The sequence below is a fragment of the Aulostomus chinensis genome, chromosome 21 (assembly GCF_037954235.1).
Source record: "Aulostomus chinensis isolate RoL2024-O1b breed Wild chromosome 21, RoL_Achi_v1.0, whole genome shotgun sequence".
In the NCBI taxonomy this organism is placed as follows: Eukaryota; Metazoa; Chordata; class Actinopteri; order Syngnathiformes; family Aulostomidae; genus Aulostomus; species Aulostomus chinensis.
Window position 1 is genome coordinate 17698594 of NC_141340.1, and position 22277 is coordinate 17720870.

The 22277-nt window shown below is 42.6% G+C and overlaps 1 protein-coding gene across 2 annotated transcripts in view; it reads left to right on the forward strand.

The window, feature by feature from the left end:
• Positions 1 to 21038, forward strand: part of mmp16a (matrix metallopeptidase 16a (membrane-inserted)) — a 77146-nt gene extending 56108 nt beyond the window's left edge. Inside the window, exons 8-11 of one of the 2 annotated variants that reach the window (XM_086190716.1) lie at positions 8779 to 8917; positions 14219 to 14369; positions 14853 to 14968; positions 18774 to 21038. In XM_086190716.1, coding sequence (XP_086046842.1) covers positions 8779 to 8917; positions 14219 to 14369; positions 14853 to 14968; positions 18774 to 19108 — 741 coding nt within the window. In that variant the 3' untranslated portion in view covers positions 19109 to 21038. The remainder of the gene's footprint in view (positions 1 to 8778; positions 8918 to 14218; positions 14370 to 14852; positions 14969 to 18773) is intronic. The other variant, XM_086190717.1, reaches the window with a different exon arrangement.
• The last annotated feature ends 1239 nt before the right edge of the window (positions 21039 to 22277 follow it).

The following is a 22277-nucleotide window of genomic DNA, read 5'->3' on the forward strand; positions in this document are numbered from 1 at the left end:
TCTGTGACAGTAGTTCTGTACGTCATCTCTCTGTATATATTGTTGGTAGATTTATTTCTCATTTCTCCTTATGATCAGTTTTAGATAACACAATAATCCATCCATCATTAATACAAATTACTGTGTTAGTCGTTGATTAAAAAAATACATTCTCAGTATTTTTGGTGTCATACACTTCACATTTATGATCAAAGTAGAGTCGTCCTCAGAATTGGGTCATTCCACCATTCCATTAACTTCCCTCACATGTTTTGTTATCCTGCTCTACAGCTCGGTAGCTCTTGAGCTAAAAGTACTTAGCCCTCCATCACTAAATCAAGTACATTTACAGGTGTGCATCTGAGTCACTGCTGACCTGGAAGAACAAGTGGAGTACGAACGTAGGTCAATTGCAGAAAACATATTTGTCTTTTGAAGGATAGGCTGCACGTATCACTTGTAATGAAAAAGCCGGGTCAGGAGTCATGCTTGTTAAGGTGGCTGCTTTATGCTCGATCATTTTTCTCTCCTGTAGGGTGACAGAGGGTCTTTTAAGGTTCACAGACGATGGTGTACAGCCGCGTGGATCTCGTGTCACCAATAAATGTTCCATAAAACTACAAAGCCACCACTTTTATGATTGTCGTCATTCAACTTTATGTGAACTTGTACTCCACGTGGTTTCCCTTTGAAAATATTCTGTACAGTCGAGTGTATGCGCCCGTACAATCTGGTCCCTGAAAAAATACACACAGGGAAAAAAGGGTAGTGGTTTTCTTAGGAGTGAGTTCTGTCAGGTGTGTTTCTCCGTATTCAAAATGTACTGGACTACCGTGTCAGAAATTAACTTTTTACCTTACCAGCCAAATAACTAGTGGAGGAACAAACAGCCAACCCTTTTTTCCCCAGCAGAAAAAAAAATCAATGTCATACACAGCTTTTTTGTGTAGCATAACATTGATGCATACATAAGACATTATTGCTGTGAATAAGAACAGGGGTCAAAGCGTAACGTAAAACATGTTTTGTTTTTATTAAAAATGTGCAGTGCAGCAGAGCCTGAAAACCACTGGATTGAATTAATTTATGGAAAATTGCAATCTATGATTCCGTTGTGCTTTTTTTATGAAAAATACTGGCGTGAAAGAACGAGGGAGTAGTGAACTTTAGATGAAAGTCACAAATGAGTTGGCAACGTGCAGTGGAATGCACCATGAAGTCCCTCGTTTACAGTCGTGGTTGGCGCTTTGCAAGGTGTTGAAGCCAAACTGATGAAGTTTTTAATTCAGAATAGTACAGTTACTCCTGTGAAGTGTAGATAGTATGCATGTCCTGCAGAGAATATATCAGAAACGGAAAAGAGTGCTGCTCCAAAGTCAGGAGCCAGGAGATGGTCTGTGGCTTGAGCTTCTTCGTCTGATCAGAGGGTCTTTAGAGCTCTGACATTTCTGTTAAAATGTAATCATGCAATACAGTATATTTGATTAAGTCACTCTTTGGGTACAAACATTTACACGCAACAACAACAACAACAAAAAATCAGCCCTCCTTTGGTACTTGGTGAGTATTAATCATTAGCCCGACTGGACTGTGACCTTAGCAGTGATACTGAAAGACAGCAAACAAAATCGATGCTATCCAAGGTCCATTTTTTTCCCTTTCATTTGGAGCTCCGTATAAACAAAATGTAGGGAGGTCTGTATGGGATATTATGATGTTTGTCTATTTGCAAGTATTTTTCCAATCATGTCCTTACACTTAGAGAAACTGAAGCCCCTCTATTTACTCCAATCATATACGTAAAGGTGTAAAGTTTCTTAAAAGCATGGATCAATGGATGTTTCCATTGTTGGTGTGTTAGTGTTTGTCCTGAGTGTCCATTTGTGATGCATGGATGCCTCTTAAGAGACTCGGTGTCAGAGCCCCTTTCCACTTCCCGCCGTCAGGTCGCACCGTCACATCGACAGTGTTTGCAGAGAGCCTTCCTCTCTGTGGTGACTCTTCACGTCAAAGCTCCCTCAACAGTCGTTTTCTCAGCTCTCAGTCTGAGACAGTCTGCTATAATGGAAACCCTCTTCATCCCTTCTCCGTACTCCTCTTCTTGTCCAATCACTCTCAGTTCACTCACAAGGGTCTCTCTCGTCACTCTTACCTTGATGAAGACAGTTGTAGGGCAGGAGATTTTGGGATACCGGAGGGTCCCTGACAATTCAGGATCTGCTTGCTGCCTGCCTGTGTTGGAGATGTGCTTTGAGTCCAACACTTATTTATGAGTGCGCAATAGCGGTCGGCACTAAGCTGTCCTTTCGTTTCACTTTCTTCCTCTTTTAGTCACTGGAAGGACAGAGATGAAGAGTCCTGCAACAGCAGAGGGAATACACAAAATTAAACTCCTTTCTGACTTGGAACTGAGTTTAGGTCCAATTTTGCACTTCTGTCTTTCTTCACTAGTATCTAATATAATAAGTGAAATGGGGCAGCATGGTGGTGCAGTGGTCAGCACTGTCTCTTCACAGCAAGAAGGTTCCAGGTTCCAGTCCCGGCTCCAGCACAGGATCTTTCTGTGTGAGTCTCCATGTTCTCCCTGTTCCTGTGTGGGTTCTCTCTGGTACTCCAGCTTCCTCCCACAGTCCAAAGACATCAAGAGGGGACGAGGCTGATTGATACTCTAAATTGACCGTAGGTGTGGCTGTGAGTGTGAATGGTTGTCTGTCTCTATGTGATGGACTGGTGACCTGTCCAGGGTGAACCCCACCTCTCACCTGAAGGCTGCAGGGATATGCTCCACCCCCCATGACCCTTAACAGGAATAGGTGAAAGAAAATGGATGGATGGAAAAAAGCGAAATGTCCTATGATTACTGAGTTCAAGTTTTTTTAAGAAATTCAGATTTTTAACTCTCCCTGGACCCATGAATTACCTTACTCAGAGAAAGAACTGACGGACATTCAAATATCCCCATGTGGCAAGTTACATAATATCAATGGGGCTCATTCATGAAATTCTCTTAGGTACTAATTTGTTCTTACCACCTGGAGGAGTTTTTTTAGCCCTTAATTTCGTTTTACAGATGTGAAATAAGCCTGATGGCTGTTTTTAACCCCTTGCTCCTGACATGGATTATGTAACTCTTGTAACTGTCAATCAGTCCAGCTTGCAAAGACTACTGTTACAGAGATCAGCTTCTGGTTCCTGTCTTTTAGACTAATTTGAGGATTAAAAATGTCGTAGAGTGTGTAAAGAAAAACTTTGTGTAACATCATTTCATGAATAAGGCCCACTGCCCCTCACAATTCTAGCCTGTCCAAATATGCCATCTTAGCATAAAACGGTTCCGAATTATGAATTGCCACATTATTTCTTATATTTCTTTGTGTTTTCATAGTGTTGTGAAAAGGTTAGGTTCTTTTGTAGTGACAGTGGCAGTGGTGGTGGTGGGGGTGGGTTTTAGGATTTTATCTTTATATTAGTCTTTCTCTCATTTCAACGGGGAAGGCAAAAAGCAGCTGTGTGTGTGTGTGTGTGTGTGTGTGTGTGTGTGTGTGTGTGTGTTCTTGTACTTGCTACATATTGAGGACTAGAATACATATTTAACCAACAGAGTGAGGACATTTTAGCCGGTCCTCACATCTTCAGAGGGCCGTTTGACGGTCAAGACTTGGTTTTAGGGTCAAGGTTAGAATCAGTTTCAGGTTAGGTTCAGGGTTTAGGGTGAGGGGCTAGGGAATGTATTATGTCAATGAAAGTCCTCACAAAGATAGGTACAAGGATGTGTGTGTGTGGGGGGGGGAGCTTTTGGAGGGCTTGATTTAGCAATAACTTCTAGTAAATAAACACCCTGATCAGAGGCTTCAACACGAATCCTCATCCCTCTGGATTATTAACAGCTTCAGTCTGCTCAAAGTCAAGCCGAGGAAGTGTGTGACTGACATTAACTGGGCGAGAGGTCAGCAGCAGCACTGTCTGTCACCTACCCTCCTCTTCACACACACAGATAAAGAGGCCAAAACACACCACAGAGCATATTCATCCAACTGTTGAGAACCTAAAGCCATTTACTTTCATTATTGCCCACAGAACCAGGAATAAATGCTTTTCATCAACTGTCTTTTGACTTTAAACAATGGCAGAGAGCTCCAGGCATCTGTCAAGCTTGCATTCGAGGCGGCTACAGTACACAGACACTTGCTTTTTTCAGCTGCTTGTCAGTTTTAATCCCCAAACACATGCTTCTTTGTTTGACTTTTTGAAGGAAGTGATTTAAACAGTCAATCACCGATAATTTATTTGAGTGAACTGAACTGGAATGCTGATAGATTGGCAGCGACAATTCAAGTTCTGTCCTGTAAAAGCAAAATATTTGCACTCAAAATCTGCACAATTCAACGTGTTTAGTTCCAGCGAGTTAATTAATAATGACTGCGGCCTAGGAGTCTAAGATGCTCCATTCTCTTGATGACTTCAGGAGAGGAGAATTCAGGTGTTTTGACAGATATTTCTGAATACAGAGGGACCACCAACATGTTTGCGCCTTCCCAAAAATTCCCCGTGAGCGCCCTGAGACACGCCAACTGATGAGAATACGTAGCACGCCACTAATCTAAATGTTCCACTTTAATTTGTAAGACTGTGCAAAGTTATATATTTGTTCAAATAGAAACAAATTCCACTTCAACAATGTGTAAATACCATTAATACCATTAACAAAGCATTGTCATCATCTTCCTTTGTATGGTGCTAAATATTAATTAATATTAATATTCGATCAGCTCTGATGTAGTTTATACTGCAGGGTCTTCCCTCCCTTGCCTTGTTTCAGTTTTATTTTCTGCGTCCGTCATAGCGAATCTTCATATTTCATCCTTACAGACGGTTCAATAAAATGCATCTTTTTAGACACAAATAACTCTTTTTTAGTGGAGTGTCGCCTCAGGAACGCACAAACATTTCAGGAAATAGATTATTTGCCCTCCTCCTCTGTGCCGACAAACGGCTCAAATCCGGGCGTGGATCATTTGTGCAGATATAAGTTGCTGAAGTAAGTCTTCTCGTCATTCACAAAGGTGGTGTCTTTCTTGGCAGAATTTTTTAGGTTGTGTGTTGAATTGCCGCACCATGTCAGGGCAGTAGTACTGGGTGTGCGTCTAAAGTAAAATATTTCACAATTTTAGTTTGTTTCATGCCAAATGTTAGGCGCAGCTTTAGTTCTGTTATGGCTGGCAAAGACCGTTTTGGTTAAAAAGTATATTTGACAATGTTGGACAGAGTTATGGTGCACAGCCCATCCACTACCAGTCACGACACTGACTACCTCGCATTCATGCTTTTGGTTTTTGCCTAAAAAGAGGATGAGACAAAAGCCCCCCGCCCCCCCTCCCTTTTTTTTAATTGTTCATCCCAATACAGAATTTTTAGTCAAGGAATCAATTTTTAAATCAGTTAATCTCTCACAATAATCAGTTAACTAAAAAATCAATCCCTTATTCAATAGCTGTGTAACTATGAACAAAATACTAAGCAGTTATTACTCTATTTATGATATAAATACAGTTAATACTATCTACTATCTACCACATAAATACAGAAAGAACCCCTTCGTATTTATATGGGAAAGAGGCTTCATGAGTGTCTTTCCGCCTTAGCTGGACTCTGAGTTCCGTGTTGTCTCATTCATGCATGGTCACACACTGATGGAAGCTGCCATGCATGGTGCCAGCCTGCTCATCAGGAGCGATTAGTGGTTCAGTGTCACAACATGAAGCAGGAAGCCTGGTGGTGGCCACTCTGAGCTATGCTGCAGCGATGTCTTGTTCAATACTCAGTTGGAGCTCAAAGACCTCTCAGTGCATCTGTTGCCGCAGCAATTTTTATCACCCACCAACTTTCCTGGATTGTCACAGATACGGGACAGTTGGGATAGTTTATGGATGGTGAGGAGGAATCCTATAGAGAGGGTTCGTACTCCTAAAGGACGGGGGAATCTGTCTCCTCTCTGAATACATGATACAGACCTGAACAGGCTTTTCTCTCCAAGCATGGAACGTGAACCATTTGATTTATATTATTTCCAACTTCTGCAGACTTCAGCTTGTGATGAGTTCAGAAATTCTTGTCATTGCAGAGAGGAGGCTGAAAAGTTCTTCAAGATGACATGTCTTTTTTGTCTGAGCTTTATTTTCAGAGTAGATTTTAGGGTGGTGGGCGGGTGGGAGGAAGAACATTTTCTCTTTATAAATTTACAAGGATTCAAATGGGTCCGATTACTCAGTTTGATCTGTTTTCAGTTACTTGGCCAGGGTTTGTGCAGAGGGAAATGCTGAACAGTTGCAATCTCTGGAGGCAGTAGGTGTAAAGCAACAGAGGAGCAGAGGAGTACTTGGAGAGTAGGGAAAATGAGAAGAAAGAGGAGGAAGAGTCCGCTGTGAGTGGGCGGTCCCAGGGAAATAATTCAATTAGTCAGAGAGGGAATGAGATAGTTTGATAAATGAGCTGTTTATGGAGCTTTCACTGTAAACGAAACGGAGTTTGATGATGCTTGGTCTCCTCTCTCGCCGTCCCTGCACCCATTGCCACTTGAGGCCAGGCTTTTTTAGCTCCAGCCTTCAGTGGATGCAATTGGCTGTCCGTTGCCAAAGGGTGGGACATCTCAATGAGACCAAATGGCTTTAACAGCTGGATCTCCTTTCAGCTCCCTCCATCATCAAGTTTCATCCATCATCGAAAAGACACACCTTCCACTTGGCTGCGCTCAGGTTTCCCCCGAAAGGAAATCAGAATCCTGGCCTCTCATAAAGCTCCTGGCTATCAGTTTGACCCTGTAACTCGGTGGTTTTCCCAATGTGCATGTGTAGTTACAGTCTGCTGTTTTGTTTTTGTTGTTTTTTTTCCTTCAGGAAACCTGCAAATTGGGTGGTTAACATTGTCGTGGTAGTCAAAGCAACAGCCAGAGCCGACCGTCACCATCAAGCTTTGACGTTAGAGCAGCAAACTAAAATGTTGGCCTCCATCACCAGTTTTACATTTGATCACACACTGTGGCTGCTTTTACGCAACTGTTCCACTATATCGCCATAGGAACGACCCTGCCATTTTGATGCTTTCTTTGTTAACGCAGAACCAAACCAGTCTGGTGTTACGCTGTCTACAACAGAGGCAAAACACTTAAACACACCAGTGACGGTGTTGGGTGTGAGCTGTTCCGCTGTACCTTCTACACAGTCATCACATCTTCTTTGCGGTGACCTCCACTACCAGATCAGTGTCCCAGACAACCAAGAGTTGTTTAAGAATATTGCAGAAGCGATGATGTATTCATTCTCTCTTCAGAGCTGTCAACGATGTTTGGATGAATGCATTTTCTTGTACGTAAGAAATTTGGATGCATTCACACCATATGCAGTTTGTTTGACAAGTATAAGTAATATAAGTTGAGGGGCTATTCCTGGTTTAATAATATATTAGAAATAAGAGTATAAAAATGGACATAGCAGACGCAGACATAGAAATATTTTAATCCTAGTAAAAGTACAACTCTGCAAATAGGACCCGATCTCATTAGGTCATAGTGCTGAATAAGATCAGTATCTGGCAGGATGCGAAGACTATTTCATAGAGGATAGGGAGGTGGAGATCCATGGTGGACGCCCGATGCTCTCATGGGGGCTTCGATGACTTACCGGGGGTTGAGCTCTAAAACACTTCCTTTCACATTTTCAAGTGCAGTTCCCAATGAGACTCAACTTTATATTTTGTTAGACCCCCGTCGCTGCTAATCAAATATCATATAACACTTTTAATTGTAATCCAAACGTGCTCCAGATTTAAGACTCCGATGACCGATAAAACGGAGGGTGGAGCAGGTTTATCTGAACTTTATTGAAAATGTTGCTGGAATGGAGAGGCCAGGTCAAAAAGTGATGATTATTACTGATAAATTACAGTAACATTCCCTGCAATGGCTGTGCATTATAGTACTAGTCAATCCTCTTACCATTTCGTTCTCTCTCTCTCTCGCTCTCTCTCTATCTCTCTCGCTCTCTCTCTGTCTCTCTCTCTCTCTGTATCTCTCACTCTCGCTCTCTCTCTCTCTCTCTGTATCTTTCTCTCTCTCTCTGTATCTCTCTCGATCTCTCTCGCTCTCTCTCTGTATCTCTCTCTCGCTCTCTCTGTCTCTCTCTCTCTCTCTCTCTGTATCCCTCTCTCTCGCTCTCTCTCTGTCTGTCTCTCTCTCTCTCTCTCTCTGTATCTCTCTCTCTATCTCTCTCGCTCTCTCTCTGTATCTCTCTCTCGCTCTCTCTCTGTCTCTCTCTCTCTCTCTGTATCTCTCTCTCGCTCTCTCTCTGTCTGTCTCTCTCTCTCTCTCTCTCTCTCTCTCTGTATCTCTCTCTCTCCCTGTTCTCCAGTCCTGGAACTGTGGACTACATTATTTTTCAGCATACTGCAGCAAGCTAAACTTACACTTGTAAGCTAATATTTTCTTAGACCCACTGTCTGATAAGATTGAATAAGGATGTATCTTTTGCGTAAGAATTCCAAAAGTCATGGCTTTAACTTTACTTACTTACTGTACTGTACCTTCCTAATTTTTATGCTAATAAGCAAAAACTTTAGTTTGGAGCACTTTGTTTATTATTTGGTGGCAGTTTGTGGGTCAGTTGGGTGACTAGTAGCATATTTTTGCAGAAGAACTCTCAGGTTAAGGTATAAGAAAACCCTGATGTACGCATCACCACTGATGACATTGCTGATGTGATGTTTTTCGGTCAGCAGCTAGCTGATCATGTCTTCGCTACTTTTCAGGACCACTGGTTTTGGCGAGTGAGAGATAACTCTGTAATGCCAGGGTACCCCATGCTCATCAGTGTCTTCTGGAGAGGTCTGCCACCCAAGATAGATGCGGTCTACGAGAACAGCGAGGGCAAGTTTGTCTTCTTCAAAGGTAAAGTTACACACTGCACCCACTTCATCAAGTTTTTGTCCCCAAAGGCACCTCAAGCAGCATAAATTCATCAGATCTAAATGTTTGGTTTGCATTTTTTATCATCAACCTCAAGTGGTCTTCAACCACAGCAACTGTTAGACATGTTCTGTTGATTGTGGGTTCTCTTTTTGCATAAAATAAACACACGTGCCTTTTTTGGTATTCCTGCATGTGTTTCCGATGCGTTTCAGCTCTCAGAAGCCAACACAGGCCTTTTATCTGCGCTCTCTGCTGTATGTTATCATGCTCACTGAAGGAACCCCCTTGATCTTATCTGTGCGTTTAAATCTGTACAAGATTAAAGCAATGTTTTGCTCACTTGGTTGGAAATCTACCGTAATCCACCAGCTTTGGCTTTTTAATAACGTTGGTGTTAAGTTTAGTGGAAGCGGTAGCAATATGTTTGAGTTTAAATCTCCAACTTCAGCTAGAATTGATTAGAATGCGCTTGTGTTCACTGTCCGGCATGGACAGAGCAGCTTCGCTCCAAGTGGAGCAACTGTTGTTTTGATGTTTCGATCTTTCTGAAGAGATTTGTCTACATATTAAAATCTGACTAAGCTGAGTTCCAAATAGCTGAGATTTAAAGCTAATTGTATGAAGCCCAAAAAGTCCCTTGAAAGAATCAGCAAATAAACATAACATAGTTGTAAACTCATTTTCGAATGCTCTCCAGAGAAGAAATCAGACGGGGAGGGGGGGGGGGGGGGGGCGTTGATGAAAGGGGACATAAGTAAGCACTGAAAGCCATAAGTAATGAAGGTCTTCTCTCAACCCCATTTCTATTTTAACACCAGACAATTCCTGGAAATGCAGACTATTCATCCTGTGTGCGCCAAAAGCTCTGGAAGTTTTGATTTGTGCTCCTCAGTTATATATAATATAGCAATAGATAACCTTTCTTCAATGGCTACATCATTGTGATATCCTGGATGTTAAAATAGAGTTGAAAATTCTCTTAAAATAACTGCACAGCCTTTAGACTGCAGCTTGTGCTGAAGTGATTGCTGAGACAGCACACATATTTATATTGACTGCAATATTTGGTATTTGAATCCAAACCCAATGAAGGAAAACTCTGAATAAGATACTGCCATGTTCACTGTATTTTCTAACTACCTTATTCTGTATAAGGTCTAAATAGTCGGTCAAGTCAAGTCAGTTTTATTTGTTCAGCGCCAAATCACAACCAAAGTTCTCTCATGACTCTTTACTAGTAGAGCAGGTCCAGTACCTCACTCCTTCAGTGAATCTACACCCAACAATTCTCCATCAGCAGCACATCCTGCTACAGTGGTGATGAAAACCTTCCTTTAACAGGCAGGAACGTGGAGCAGATCCAGAATCAGTGGGGACGGCCTTCTGCTTTGACCGGTTGGGGGGAAAGAGAGCAGGGAAGTGGGGCAGAGACAAAGACAGAGCATGGAGGAAGACAGATATGCAGAAGGAAAGAGAGGGACAGAGATAAAGAGAGAGAGAAAAGGAAGAGACTGATGGACAGACGGGGATGTGAGCAGGTGGAGCTACGGGTGGCAGCTTGAGCCTCTTCAGGTCTACAGCCTCCACCAGCAGATCTGGATCAGGATCTGGGATGAGGGGAGCCTGAAGGCTCTGGAGAAGAAGACCAGTTAGTAACACATATGAGTATGACACATAGGAGGACAGAGAGGAGAGAGAGAAGCCCAGTGCATCATGGGAGATCCCCCAGCAGCCTAAGCCTATTGCAGCATATCTAAGGACCTGCCTAAGCAGTCCTAACTATAAGCCTGATCAAAAAGGAAGGTCTTTAGTCTGCTCTTAAAGGTAGAGAGGGGGTCTGCATCCTGGACTGAAACTGGGAGACGGTTCCACAGGAGGGGAGCCTGATAGCTCACAATCACAATTCAGATCATGCAAGCAAGATTAACAGTTCCATTGTTTCATGTTCCACAGCTCAATATTTGCATGTGAGAACTTCATTAGCCAAAATCAGCGGTCAGAAGCTGGGAAAGAACTTCAAACTAAATGTTGTGAAATTAAATCAAAGTAAATGTGGGCAGTGTCAGGCATACAAATAGATGCCCTACACATGTCAGAACATCTACACGTTGATATGTGTTTTCCTCCTCGGAGGCAGCCAGGGCCCAATCAGAGCTTGATTGGTGCTGAGGATTGACGGAGCTACTTGCTTCATTTACCTCATGCAGCCCTGTCTGAGAGTGTGTTATTGTAGATTAGAGCCAGAGTGATAAATCAGCCAGGCCAATACGAGGTCGTTGGAGTTCTATCAGTATCAGCGTGTTGGTTGGGTGATAAATAACAAGACATTTCCGCGCAGAAATGCCAAAGTTATAATTGAGGTCATGTAGATTAAATAAATTGTCAATTTTGTTTTTTAGCTTGTAAATATCAGCATGTCTTTTCCACCAGCGACTATAACCCAAACCCTTTTCAGAGTTGCTACGCCTGTGCAGCAGCGGTGTAGCACATCCTTTGATTACAGGGATAACGATAGGAGATCCACACCTCAACACTGTCGCCAAAGGCGGTTTGTTTCGAGTGACGGATTCGTAGCTCACAGCTGTGAACTTTCCCCAGTCTATTATGTGGGAGTTGTTTGAAAACTGTCCCACATATGAGATCATGAGAAAAGAGGTCTTTACAAACCAGTGACGTAGTTTCTGTAATAAACAAACAAACAAAAAAAGCACCGCACATTCAAAGTGTACTGGGAGAAACATTAGCTTATAATGAATATAATTAGCAGGTCTGCTAAAGGTTGAAACATATCACAAGTTTAGCTGGAGTGTAAACTTCAGCAAAGCGGGCAAAGTTGCTAATGTTACTATTGCTAACCTGACGTTGTAGCATTTTGGCATTGAAAGGGTGGATGATGTGGTACTTAGCATTACAACATATTTGTAATTTACAGTCACCTACTAGATAATATGATAAAATGCCCTGTGCCCCTGGAGGGAACACCAGGTGGCTACTGTAGATAGTAGGCTAGTTAGCTTGACATGCCAATAAATAATTCCTGTATGTGTTCTCCATGAGCACTGGCAGTTAACATTGTACAGGCCGGAAATATAATCATTTTTCATAGCACTCCCAGAACTACAAGGAACGCTGGCAAAATATAACGTCATATTTCCATACATTTCCCAAACCTAGAAGGGATTTTCAACCAAAGTAGTTCATAATAATTGTTCAATCAGACTTTTGGCCTTAAAAAATAAGACTTTTAAAACACACAAGCACCCTTGCTGAGTATATTTTTTTTTTAAAAGATCAAATAAACCTGTTGTGCACCAGGCTCACAACTGTGAACACTGCTGTGTACGTGTGGCTTTAGTAATTTCACAATGCACAGTCATCCAGTGTTTGTGCACCTTGTGTAAAAGAGGTGGCAACTGTTTTTGGAACAAATCCTTATCCTATACAAAACTCTTCATACACTGTTGAGGGCAAGCAGGGATTAGTTGTTGCACTGCAGCAGATGCTGGAGCCGCCGCTACTTCAAAGCAGCCCTCTGAAGATGGAGCCAGACTTTTATGTGGAGGTTCGATGCAAATTGACTTAATGTGAAAAACATGAATAAAAACAGAAAATCCCCCAAAAAAAGAATACAATTTTATACTGTATACAGAGAACGATAAGACATCTGCTGCTATGAGAAGGTTTATTTTTTTTGGGTGAATCAAGATCTTTTTCTGCGTGGGTGGCTAAATCAATGTCAGGAGGATGTGGTGTGTTTTTCTGTGTGTGTGTGTGTGTGTGTGTGTGTGTGTGTGTGTGTGTGTTAAAGCCAGAGGAAGTGTGACACAGAGTGTAGCAGGGCATGTTAAAGAATGAGGTTAAATTAATTTCCTCTCCATTAAAGAGGCCACGACAGGTCTCTGTTCCAGAGTGGCCGCCAAACACTGTTTTATTGTTCCATTACCACATCAGTGTCCCGCTTCCACATCTGTCATTGAAGCAAAATTGTCAAATACGCACGCAATACAATTGTCCTGTTTCATAAAACCTTATGTACCGCTAGTTTCTACCATGTGTAAAAATCCATTCACTCAATCCCTTATTTTCCTTCCTTCTATTGATATATTTGGATGTCAGAGAGACCATTTACTTTCACAAGTCTAGACATCAATGGAGAAACTATATATGGTATTCTAAGTCACAGCTGTTATTACATGCATAGTCTTTCTGAAGAGCCTTCTCTTCTATGCGTGAAATGTGAAATATTTCAGGCTTGTGACACGACAGATCAAATAAAACAAAGACATCAGAGGCCGTCTCTGCTGTGTGGCGCTGCTATGCCCTGTGTCCCTGCTGTCATTTTGCATATTCCCTTTTTCCCCTTCAGCCACACCTCCCACTTCCTCCCAGTCCACCCTACACCTCTACCAGTGACCATGGGAAAGCACTTCCTGGGGTCACACTGTGTCAAAAGTGTGCCGTTTAACCTAATTACTCCACAGGAAGGAGGTTCAGCGTAAAAAAAGAATTGTGTGGCGGAGGGACAGGCAGAGAAGACTTTAAAAAGTCTGATTAAAATGAAACAAACACATTCTGTGTTACACATTCACATCTACAACAAGCTTCTGTTCTAGTCAGGGAGCACAACTTCTGCTTCAAATCTTACATAACGTGCCAAAATGTTCTGTGTGCTCTACTCGACAAAGAACTGAAAGGTCATCAGAACACACCATCAGACTTCTGTGCAATTAGACCTTTTTTCAACGAATGTTAAGGTTGTTGGTTGTTTCACACATGGCAGCTAATTCCTCCGTATTAGAACACCTGGCAAAGAAATTAGCCAATCTATCTGGAAAATTAGTTTTCTCTACCCTATATATGGAAATTAGGTCTCCTGTTTACATGACAGTAAGGAAACAAGCTTACTGGCAGAAGCTGACTTCATGCTGGTTAAATTCATGTAAACAAAGCCATCTTTGAACATTATTATCTGCGCTGTTTCTTTTTTTATCTCACCTGAACAGTTACTTGTTCATTTTTCCCGTAAATCGCCAGAATATCTCAAGGCGAGGGCAGCAAGAACTTGTCGCCATGTGTGTGTCCTATTTTGAATTAGGAAAACAAAAGCTCAAGATGGAATACAAAAAGAAACGCAAGGCAACAGGTTATTGCCTGATATTTGTTGCAAAGCCTCTATCCGACCTTGTAAATCTGTCCTTCTCCTGCTTTTTACCTGGAGGCTAATCCCCGCTGCTGTCCTCCCTCCTTTAATTTCTCCTCCCTCTCTTTTCTGACTTGCAGGAAAGCAGTTCTGGGTGTTTAAGGACACAGTGTTGCAGTCTGGATACCCTAAGGACATCACCCAGTTTGGCCACGGCATGCCAGCTCAGAGCATCGAGACCGCTGTGTGGTGGGAGGATGTGGCCAAGACCTACTTCTTTAAAGGGGACAGGTAAATATGGATGTTGGAGGAACGCTCTTTTCAATTCTCCCCATTTTAATTACACCCAATAATTCCTAATTCCTACTCCACCTACTAGCATGGTTCAGCGTTACATTACATCAGCAAAGCTGTAAGCATTTCACACAGGCTGAGAAGAGCTGAGTTGACCTTGCTGTCCATGCTTGTCTTTTATCAGTCAGCCTACATAAGAGGAGATGACAAATTAAAGGAAGGGACGCAGGTCTCCAGTGTAAAAGAGATTTTAGGGCTCGCCTTAGTAGACACAGGTATGATACTGGCCTAACGTACAACTTGTTTCATTCAGTTGAGTTCAAAGACACTCACAAATAAGCTCTCGATCTGACATGTGGTGTAAAGATCAGAGTTATGAGTATGAAATTCCATCTGTTGTCCGTTTTAACCGGCATTCACACACACACACACACACACACACAACCTGATTTGTGGTTCATCATTTTTGCTCCGGTGCAGGTACTGGAGGTACAATGAGGAAATGAGAACCATGGACCCCGGCTATCCCAAACCCATCTCAGTGTGGAGAGGTGTGCCTGAATCGCCACAGGGGGCCTTCGTGGACAAAGCCAATGGTAGGATTTGTCCTGTCCAACATTCTGATTTGGCAATAACAGTGCGGCTCATGTGCCAGGCAGCATTGATTTCAGCTGGTCACACTGTGTTGGAGGTAAACCAGGGTAGCATTGATTGAAATTTGCCCCAGTTACTACACTGTGTCATAGCAGGTGGCATGCATCCCCGCTGGGAGTATCAGGGGAGATAGGCTAATACACAGTATTTGTACGTTGCAAATGGACTATGAAAAGAGGTCAACTTGCCTTTCTGCTTTATGGTCTCTATTGTTTTTCTAATATTTTTATAAGCCAAATGTTCCATCAGTCCATCTAACTCAGCGTGCTCTGAGATCCAGTCGGAGTGGGATTCTGGAACGAAAAAAGGACAAGACCACCGCTGGGTACATATTCCAGTTTCAGCCAGTTTCCCCTCACCAAAGATGGGAAGGCGGGATTTATAAGTTTCAAGGAGCTCACCCATTGGCCTATCAGATAGTGTGAAGGAGAGAAAGCCATCCCTCCATCCAGTGCAGTATGCCAGGTGGATTTGGGCCTGGTTTTGGCAGTGCCTGGGCTGGAAAAAACAGGACAGGTGGTGCTGAATGCTCAGGCCATCTGTACTATGGAATGGCTGCCAGATCTGTCGCCAGGCGTATCTGCCGGTGAGGCCAGGTGGAGCGGGCATCAATCAGAGCATAAAGGATGGATATATGAGGGGCTGATGGGTGCTTTGGTGCATCGCATGAATTTCCACTTCTTTGTGTGCTGACCTGCATTTTTTTGGCGGACTTAGTGGCGTGCTTGTGATATTGACCCAGATAACCAGGCATAATTGAGTATTCTGCTGCTGATGACTGTGTGTGAGCCTACAGGCCCCAAGGCGGTGTTGACCTGGCTCTACACACAGTAGCTCATCCTGCCTCGCCTCTCTTACACCCCAATACGCAGTAAAACTGAAAATAATGCTTCCGTTTTGTGTGCACATGAGCTCACGGTTGCTAGCATGGTCATGTGATGCTTGTCCCATTTAGATTATAGGAACTATGACACAATTATTCTCCATCAGACAGTAAGATTAGAGGCTGATCACCTTGCTCATATCGATGTGTTAGTGGCTGTGAACCTGGTTTCATTCGGCTTATCTTAGCTTAGCATATACTTAGAAGCAGAAAGGAGACAGCCTGGCTCACTGCAGATTTCAAAAATCAGCCTGCCAGCACTAATAAGGCTTTCTAATTGACATTCTCTCTCATACGTCCTTTTAATTAACCAAAACAACCATTTCTGTTTGGCTCTTGTACACCAAGTCCTCTTGACCTCCTCCCCTTGATGTAAAAGATAACGATATCACCAAAGGAGCTGCTAGGCTGACTTCTGGAAGTGACACGTGCTATTAGCCCCTGACAGTCTTATTGCACAAAAAGTCTTCTTGACCTCCTGTAAAACAAAAAAAAGGTAGTGATAAAAGCTACACGCATCCGAGCTTTAAGAAGGTAGGAATAAGCTGAAAGTGACAGGCTACCTATTCGCCCGTGCCTTCCGTCGCTATGCTAAACTAATTATTTGTCTAAGTTAAAGGCCTCTTGTCAACCACAAATGAGATGAGTATTGATCTTGTGTAACTCAGCAAAACAGCCATTAAGCTTATTTACCAAAATGTCAAACCACTTTTACAGGATTTATGGAATCCTCCTATAGCTCATAAATTAGTTTTCAAGATGTCGGCTGTGAAGACACACACTTCGCCTGATGCTGAATGCCTTGTTAAAAAAAAAAAAAAGAAGTGTCTATTAGCACAGAAAATAACAAATGGCTGCAAGGGCATTTAATTGGGTTTGCTACTACTTGTCAAACACAAAGCATTGGCTGAATCTGGACATATAAAACGGTAAATGGCGTACATTAACGCTGCACTTATCTAGTCAGAGGGCTTCAGTAACAAGTGGTTTGGTCCTCAGTGTCTTGACAAGGGTTCTGGAGGGGCTGAGGATCAACCAGGATCCTACTGAGCCCTGCCGTCTCATCAGCTGTCCTTCAAAACAGCTCTACCTCCTTAATTTGTTATCAATTACAGATGAACACACACACACACACACACACACACACACACACACACACAGTTCTTGTGCAATTTGCTGCTGTTTCTTCCTCACCAGAGACATCTTCACCAGTGGCGACTGGAAGACCTGGCTGTCCTTTACCATCTTACCATTGACAAGAAAATTAGAGCTTTTCTGTCCTCATTCCCCCCAAAAAAGAGTGGACATGAATAATTCATGACAAGCCAGGCCGCCATACTGAGAGGAAGGCCCAGTTTTACATGACATACATTTTCCCAGTGAGCATGTCAGGGACAGTGACTTGCAGCAAAGTTTCGTGTCAACCCAAATGTAATTTACCGTGGGCCTGGAAACCCTTTTTAATCAATTTTCAAAGTCGATGTTGCAAACCTACCATTTATCCATCTTAAGAAAGTGTGTTTGGGTTTATCTGATAAATAGAGAGCAAGGCAATGTTTGCTTCCTGGTTTCTGTCACCATTTTTATTGCTCTCCTCATCATCAAACACAGAGCGACAAGTGTTACCGAGTGAAATAACCCCCGCCTGTGCTCCAGGGGCGGGAACCAAAGATGAACACTAACTCACTGTGACTTTCTCATTTGTGTCACCAGTACAATTGCCCACACATTCTCAGCAGGAAAAAAAAAAAAAAGAAAGAAAAGAAAAGCCACCACCGCAGCAGCAGCATATGTCTGGCTGACATTTGTTGCGCTATGGTGCGACATTAGCCGTTAGGGTTTGTTTGGGCATGTTTTCTTTTTATGACCTGTTATAAGGAGTCTTGAGAGACACCTCAGCTCAACGGCAGACTCAACATTTCTATTTCTGACAAAGTTTAAATATTTGAACTACTTGTGTTCGTATACTTTAAGATTATAGTCACTCCTGGTTTTGTTTTTTCCATGACAGGTTTCTCAAAGCCACGTTATTTAGAATTTTAAGAATTGAATTGGATTGAACTGAACTGAATGTGAGTGGAACGAAATCTCCGTCCCATATTGGACAGCAGTGCACTCGACGTCCAGTGTATACAGACTTGGTACGAAACAAGAAACCAACACCAAAATGGCAAAAAAAAAAACCAAAAGGTAAAACTTACAATTCGTGCAGAGATGTGGGGAAAAATTCTCTGGTCTCACAAGGTGACCAATGGAAAACCTCTCACGAGAGTTCCCCTGGAAAGTGAAACAGATTTTTTGAGACTTTCACAGGGTTAGCCCCCTCCGAAAGTTACCCAAGATGGGCAACTTTTGGAGGGGGCTTTTGGCTTCATTTGACAAAATATTTGTTTTGACCCATTCCTCGTTCACCCGTGATGACGACACATTGTCCTGTTTCATTTGTCATTTTAAGGAAGCCTCAACACAGACGACCCCAAATTGTCACAAGAAAAGCTTTTACCTTTGCTTGAGGTGATTTTTGGAAAAATAATGTCCTAGCAAATGTTGAACTCACGTGATGGACCAGGTGCCTATCAGGCTGCGCCAAAGGATACGTGTAGCTAAATACCCTACGTTGTACCCCGCAACCGATTCAAAGTGACCTCTTGACCTTTCTGATACTTGTCATTGGTTTATGTTGAAGGTGACATGTTAACATACATCCTGAAAAGTTTCTGTGTGTTCTTTTACTTCCGTCCAGCGGTTTAACTCCACCCACTACGGTGGTGCACAAGCATGGTGAAGTGTGACATCACCGATGGGGTTGTCCACACGTGCACTAGATCAAAAGACGCTGACAGCTTTTTCTTTGCTCCCCTCAGGTTTCACATACTTCTACAAGGGGAAGGAGTACTGGAAGTTCAACAACCAGTTCCTCCGAGTAGAGCCAGGCTACCCACGCTCTATCCTCAAGAACTTCATGGGCTGCGACCTGACGCCCATGGACCCCGCCCGCCCGCCCGCCGACGACGGTAACACAGACGTAGTGATTGAGCTGGACAACGAGGCGAACACAGTGAAGGCCATTGCCATCGTCATCCCCTGTGTACTGTCACTGTGCCTGCTAGTGCTGGTGTATACCGTGGTGCAGTTCAAGAGGAAGGGTACGCCACGCCACATACTGTACTGCAAACGCTCCATGCAGGAATGGGTCTGAAACACAGGAAGGAGAAGAGGGGGTATGAAAAGAGGCCAACAGCCCTCTCATCAAGGAGGAGGGAGTTGCACATGCCTCCTCCCTCTTCGGGGCAAACTGATGTCTTCATTCAGACCCTCAGAGGAAGCCGAACAGTTGGTTGGCAGCCATGAACACACAAGGCAGGACCCCTGGACTTCAAGCTGACTCTGCTGACCCTCAGCCTTTTTCACTAACAGGGGGAGCAGGCGACCACTTTAAGGGGAAACCTTTGCCTAAAAGGACCTTCAGTCCCAGTTAAAAAAAAAACAAACAAAACAAAACGGAGGGTCAGCTTCTCTTTGTATCTCAGAAACTTTAGTTCCTCTCCCCATCCTCTGTCTTTCTTTGCCCGACTGCTCTTAATTAAAGGGAGGACGTTCAGGGGGACAGGGCACTCACTGCATTGTCATCTGTCATATCAGGTGTTTTCTATTTTCTGACCTTGATGCCCCTCCCGTGCTTCACACTGCAATCAAAAGAATACCAGTTAATCACATCTCCTTTATTTTCTATTTGTTTTTACTTCTATTTTGCCTTTTTTTAATTATTATTATTATTATTTAATTATTTTTTTGAGAGAGGGGGGGTCCTCACTGTTCCCTTTAACACGCTCCTGAGGAAGAGACCAAACCAAACCAAATAAAAGCTCTCCAAAGAGGATCACTTTTCTTTCCTTTCTCTTTTCTTTAAGCTTCTCCTTTTCTTTCTCTTCTTTTTGAAAGGTTCTTTTTTTTTTCCCTTCCCTACTCTGGATCCAGCAACGATTAAGAGTCAGGGGGTTCCGACTGTTGTGGCAGTCTGTTTGAGACACAGGGGCCAAATTATTCTGCAATAGTTTAACTCGCCTTAATTATAGAACATACTACTTGTGCTTGGTTTTACTGGGTTTTGTTTTGTTTTTGTTTTTTTTTGTTTTTTTTTTGTTGGTTTTTTTCTATACCACTTTTATTCTTAAAAGAAGCGAATTGAAGGATTCTTGTGATTTCTGGATTTTTCATGTTACCCAGAATTCTCAGCACTGGCTTGCTGAGCTCTTTTGGACAGTCTCTTGTAAGGTCCGCCTGTATTGAGAATAATGTATTGTCTGTTAGAAGGTGCTGGAGTCAAAGCCACTATTTTTGTGTGTTATATTTGTTCTCGTCCAAACTTATCATTTCCCTGTGACAGAAATCTGGCTAATTTAAAGCTCGAGGGTCCTTTTTTTGGGGGGGGATTTTATTTGGATTGTTTCTTTTTGTCCTGTATTCTTTAGTTTGACAAAGAGTTAGTGTCATTGTGTATGGTATTTGTGATTTTTTTTTTTAAATTTTTTATCCTGTATACTGCCTTGTTTGATGGAGCTCTCCGATTCAAGAATGCTCTTCGTCTTCAGACTGAGGACCTGCATAGTGAGACACCAAGTCAAGACCAGTGCCTGTGTCAACATGCATGCAAGCATTTACACCCGACCGGTTCTGCTCAATGTGGCTTTGGACCCCTCAAAAGCTGAGGAGGACATTTTCTCATAAAAATAATGTTCTCGTTTATTTTTTATTTTTTTTTTACATTTTAATTGTACCCCCAACTTATCGCCCTCAACTTCTAGGTACAATTAATTCTAAAAAAAAAAAAAAAAAAAAAAAATCAAAGAGGTACATTTGGGAAATTATGGGAAGATCTAAGGGCAGATTGGCAAAACTAATTTAAATACACCAACCAGTTTGTGTCCTCGCCGCGGTGGCGAGCAGTCCTGAATGTGTGTCTGTTCTCATGATCATGGTTTTTCTTTATTTCATACTTCCTGGTCAAAACAAATCGGACATCTCACAGTGGATACTTTGTGTAAGACTGGGACTACAGAGCAAACGTGTTCTGACAGAATGAATAAATTGATCAATATATGATTAAGAGCCGCCTTCAAACTCTCTGCTCTTCTTTTTTCTGTGTGTAAAGTTTGTACATTCAAAACAGATCCAGATTCTTACTTTTATTTTTATTTGAGAAATGTGTGTCTCGTTCTCAAGTACGTGTCACTGACTTTAAAACTGCAGCAAGCTGTCGCTCAAGTGAAATGATATCAGTCAGCTAATGAGGATTTACACCTCAAGATAGATTTTTATATTAAATTGCATATAAATGTAGCAGGCAGCACGGTGCTGCAGTGGTCAGCACTGTAGCCTCACAACAAGAAGGTTCCAGGTTCAAGTCCCAGCTCCATCACAGGATCTTTCTGTGTGGAGTCTCCATGTTCTCCCTGTTCCTGTGTGGGTTCTCTCTGGTACTCCAGCTTCCTCCACAGTCCAAAGACATCAAGAGGGGACGAGGCTGATTGATACTCTAAATTGACCGTAGGTGTGGCTGTGAGAGTGAATGGTTGTCTGTCTCTATGTGTTGGTCCTGTGATGGACTGGTGACCTGTCCAGGGTGAACCCACCTCTCGCCTGAAGGCTGCTGGGATAGGCTCCACCCCCCAAGCCTACCATCTTGAATGGTTTGCTAACTTTAGCTTATCTTCACAGATCACAGCGTAAAACTGACGATTATGGGATTGACATCAGTAAACCCCTCGACAAGAGGAGGCGTCAGGGCTACGACCAGGACGTGTGCCTTCATCCTGCTGCCCGCCAACAAACAGAGCCAGTTACTGTACTGTAGGACACCCAAACAAACAAGGATATTAACCCATGTCACCATTGTCTTACAGGTTCAATGCAACAGGGAACCCAAAGAAAAACTTCAAAATATATTTAGCTTTGCTAAACTTTCTGGTTCAAACTCAGCTTTCATCTAATTAGTCCCAATTTCTCTCTGTTTCTTTTTTTTTTCTTGGAAGGGTTGATGCAATTTTACACACACATGTACACTGAATCCTTTGCAATCCTTTTTTTTTGCTTCAATTTTTGATGGATGGATGGATAGAGAGAGATAGATAGAAAGATACTTTTTGATCCCTTGGGGGCAGTTCCCTTCAGGAAATTCACATTCCACTCTACAGTTTTCAACGCATAGAAAGAGGCACATGACATTAAAAAGGTAGTATAAAATAAGATAAGCTAAAATAAAAATAAACTTACAATAAAGCACCAGTAAGAATAATTTCCAGTGATGAAACGGGCAGGTCACTGATTCAGCTGGCACAATCAGTACTGCCTCCACCTGTGAGTGTAAC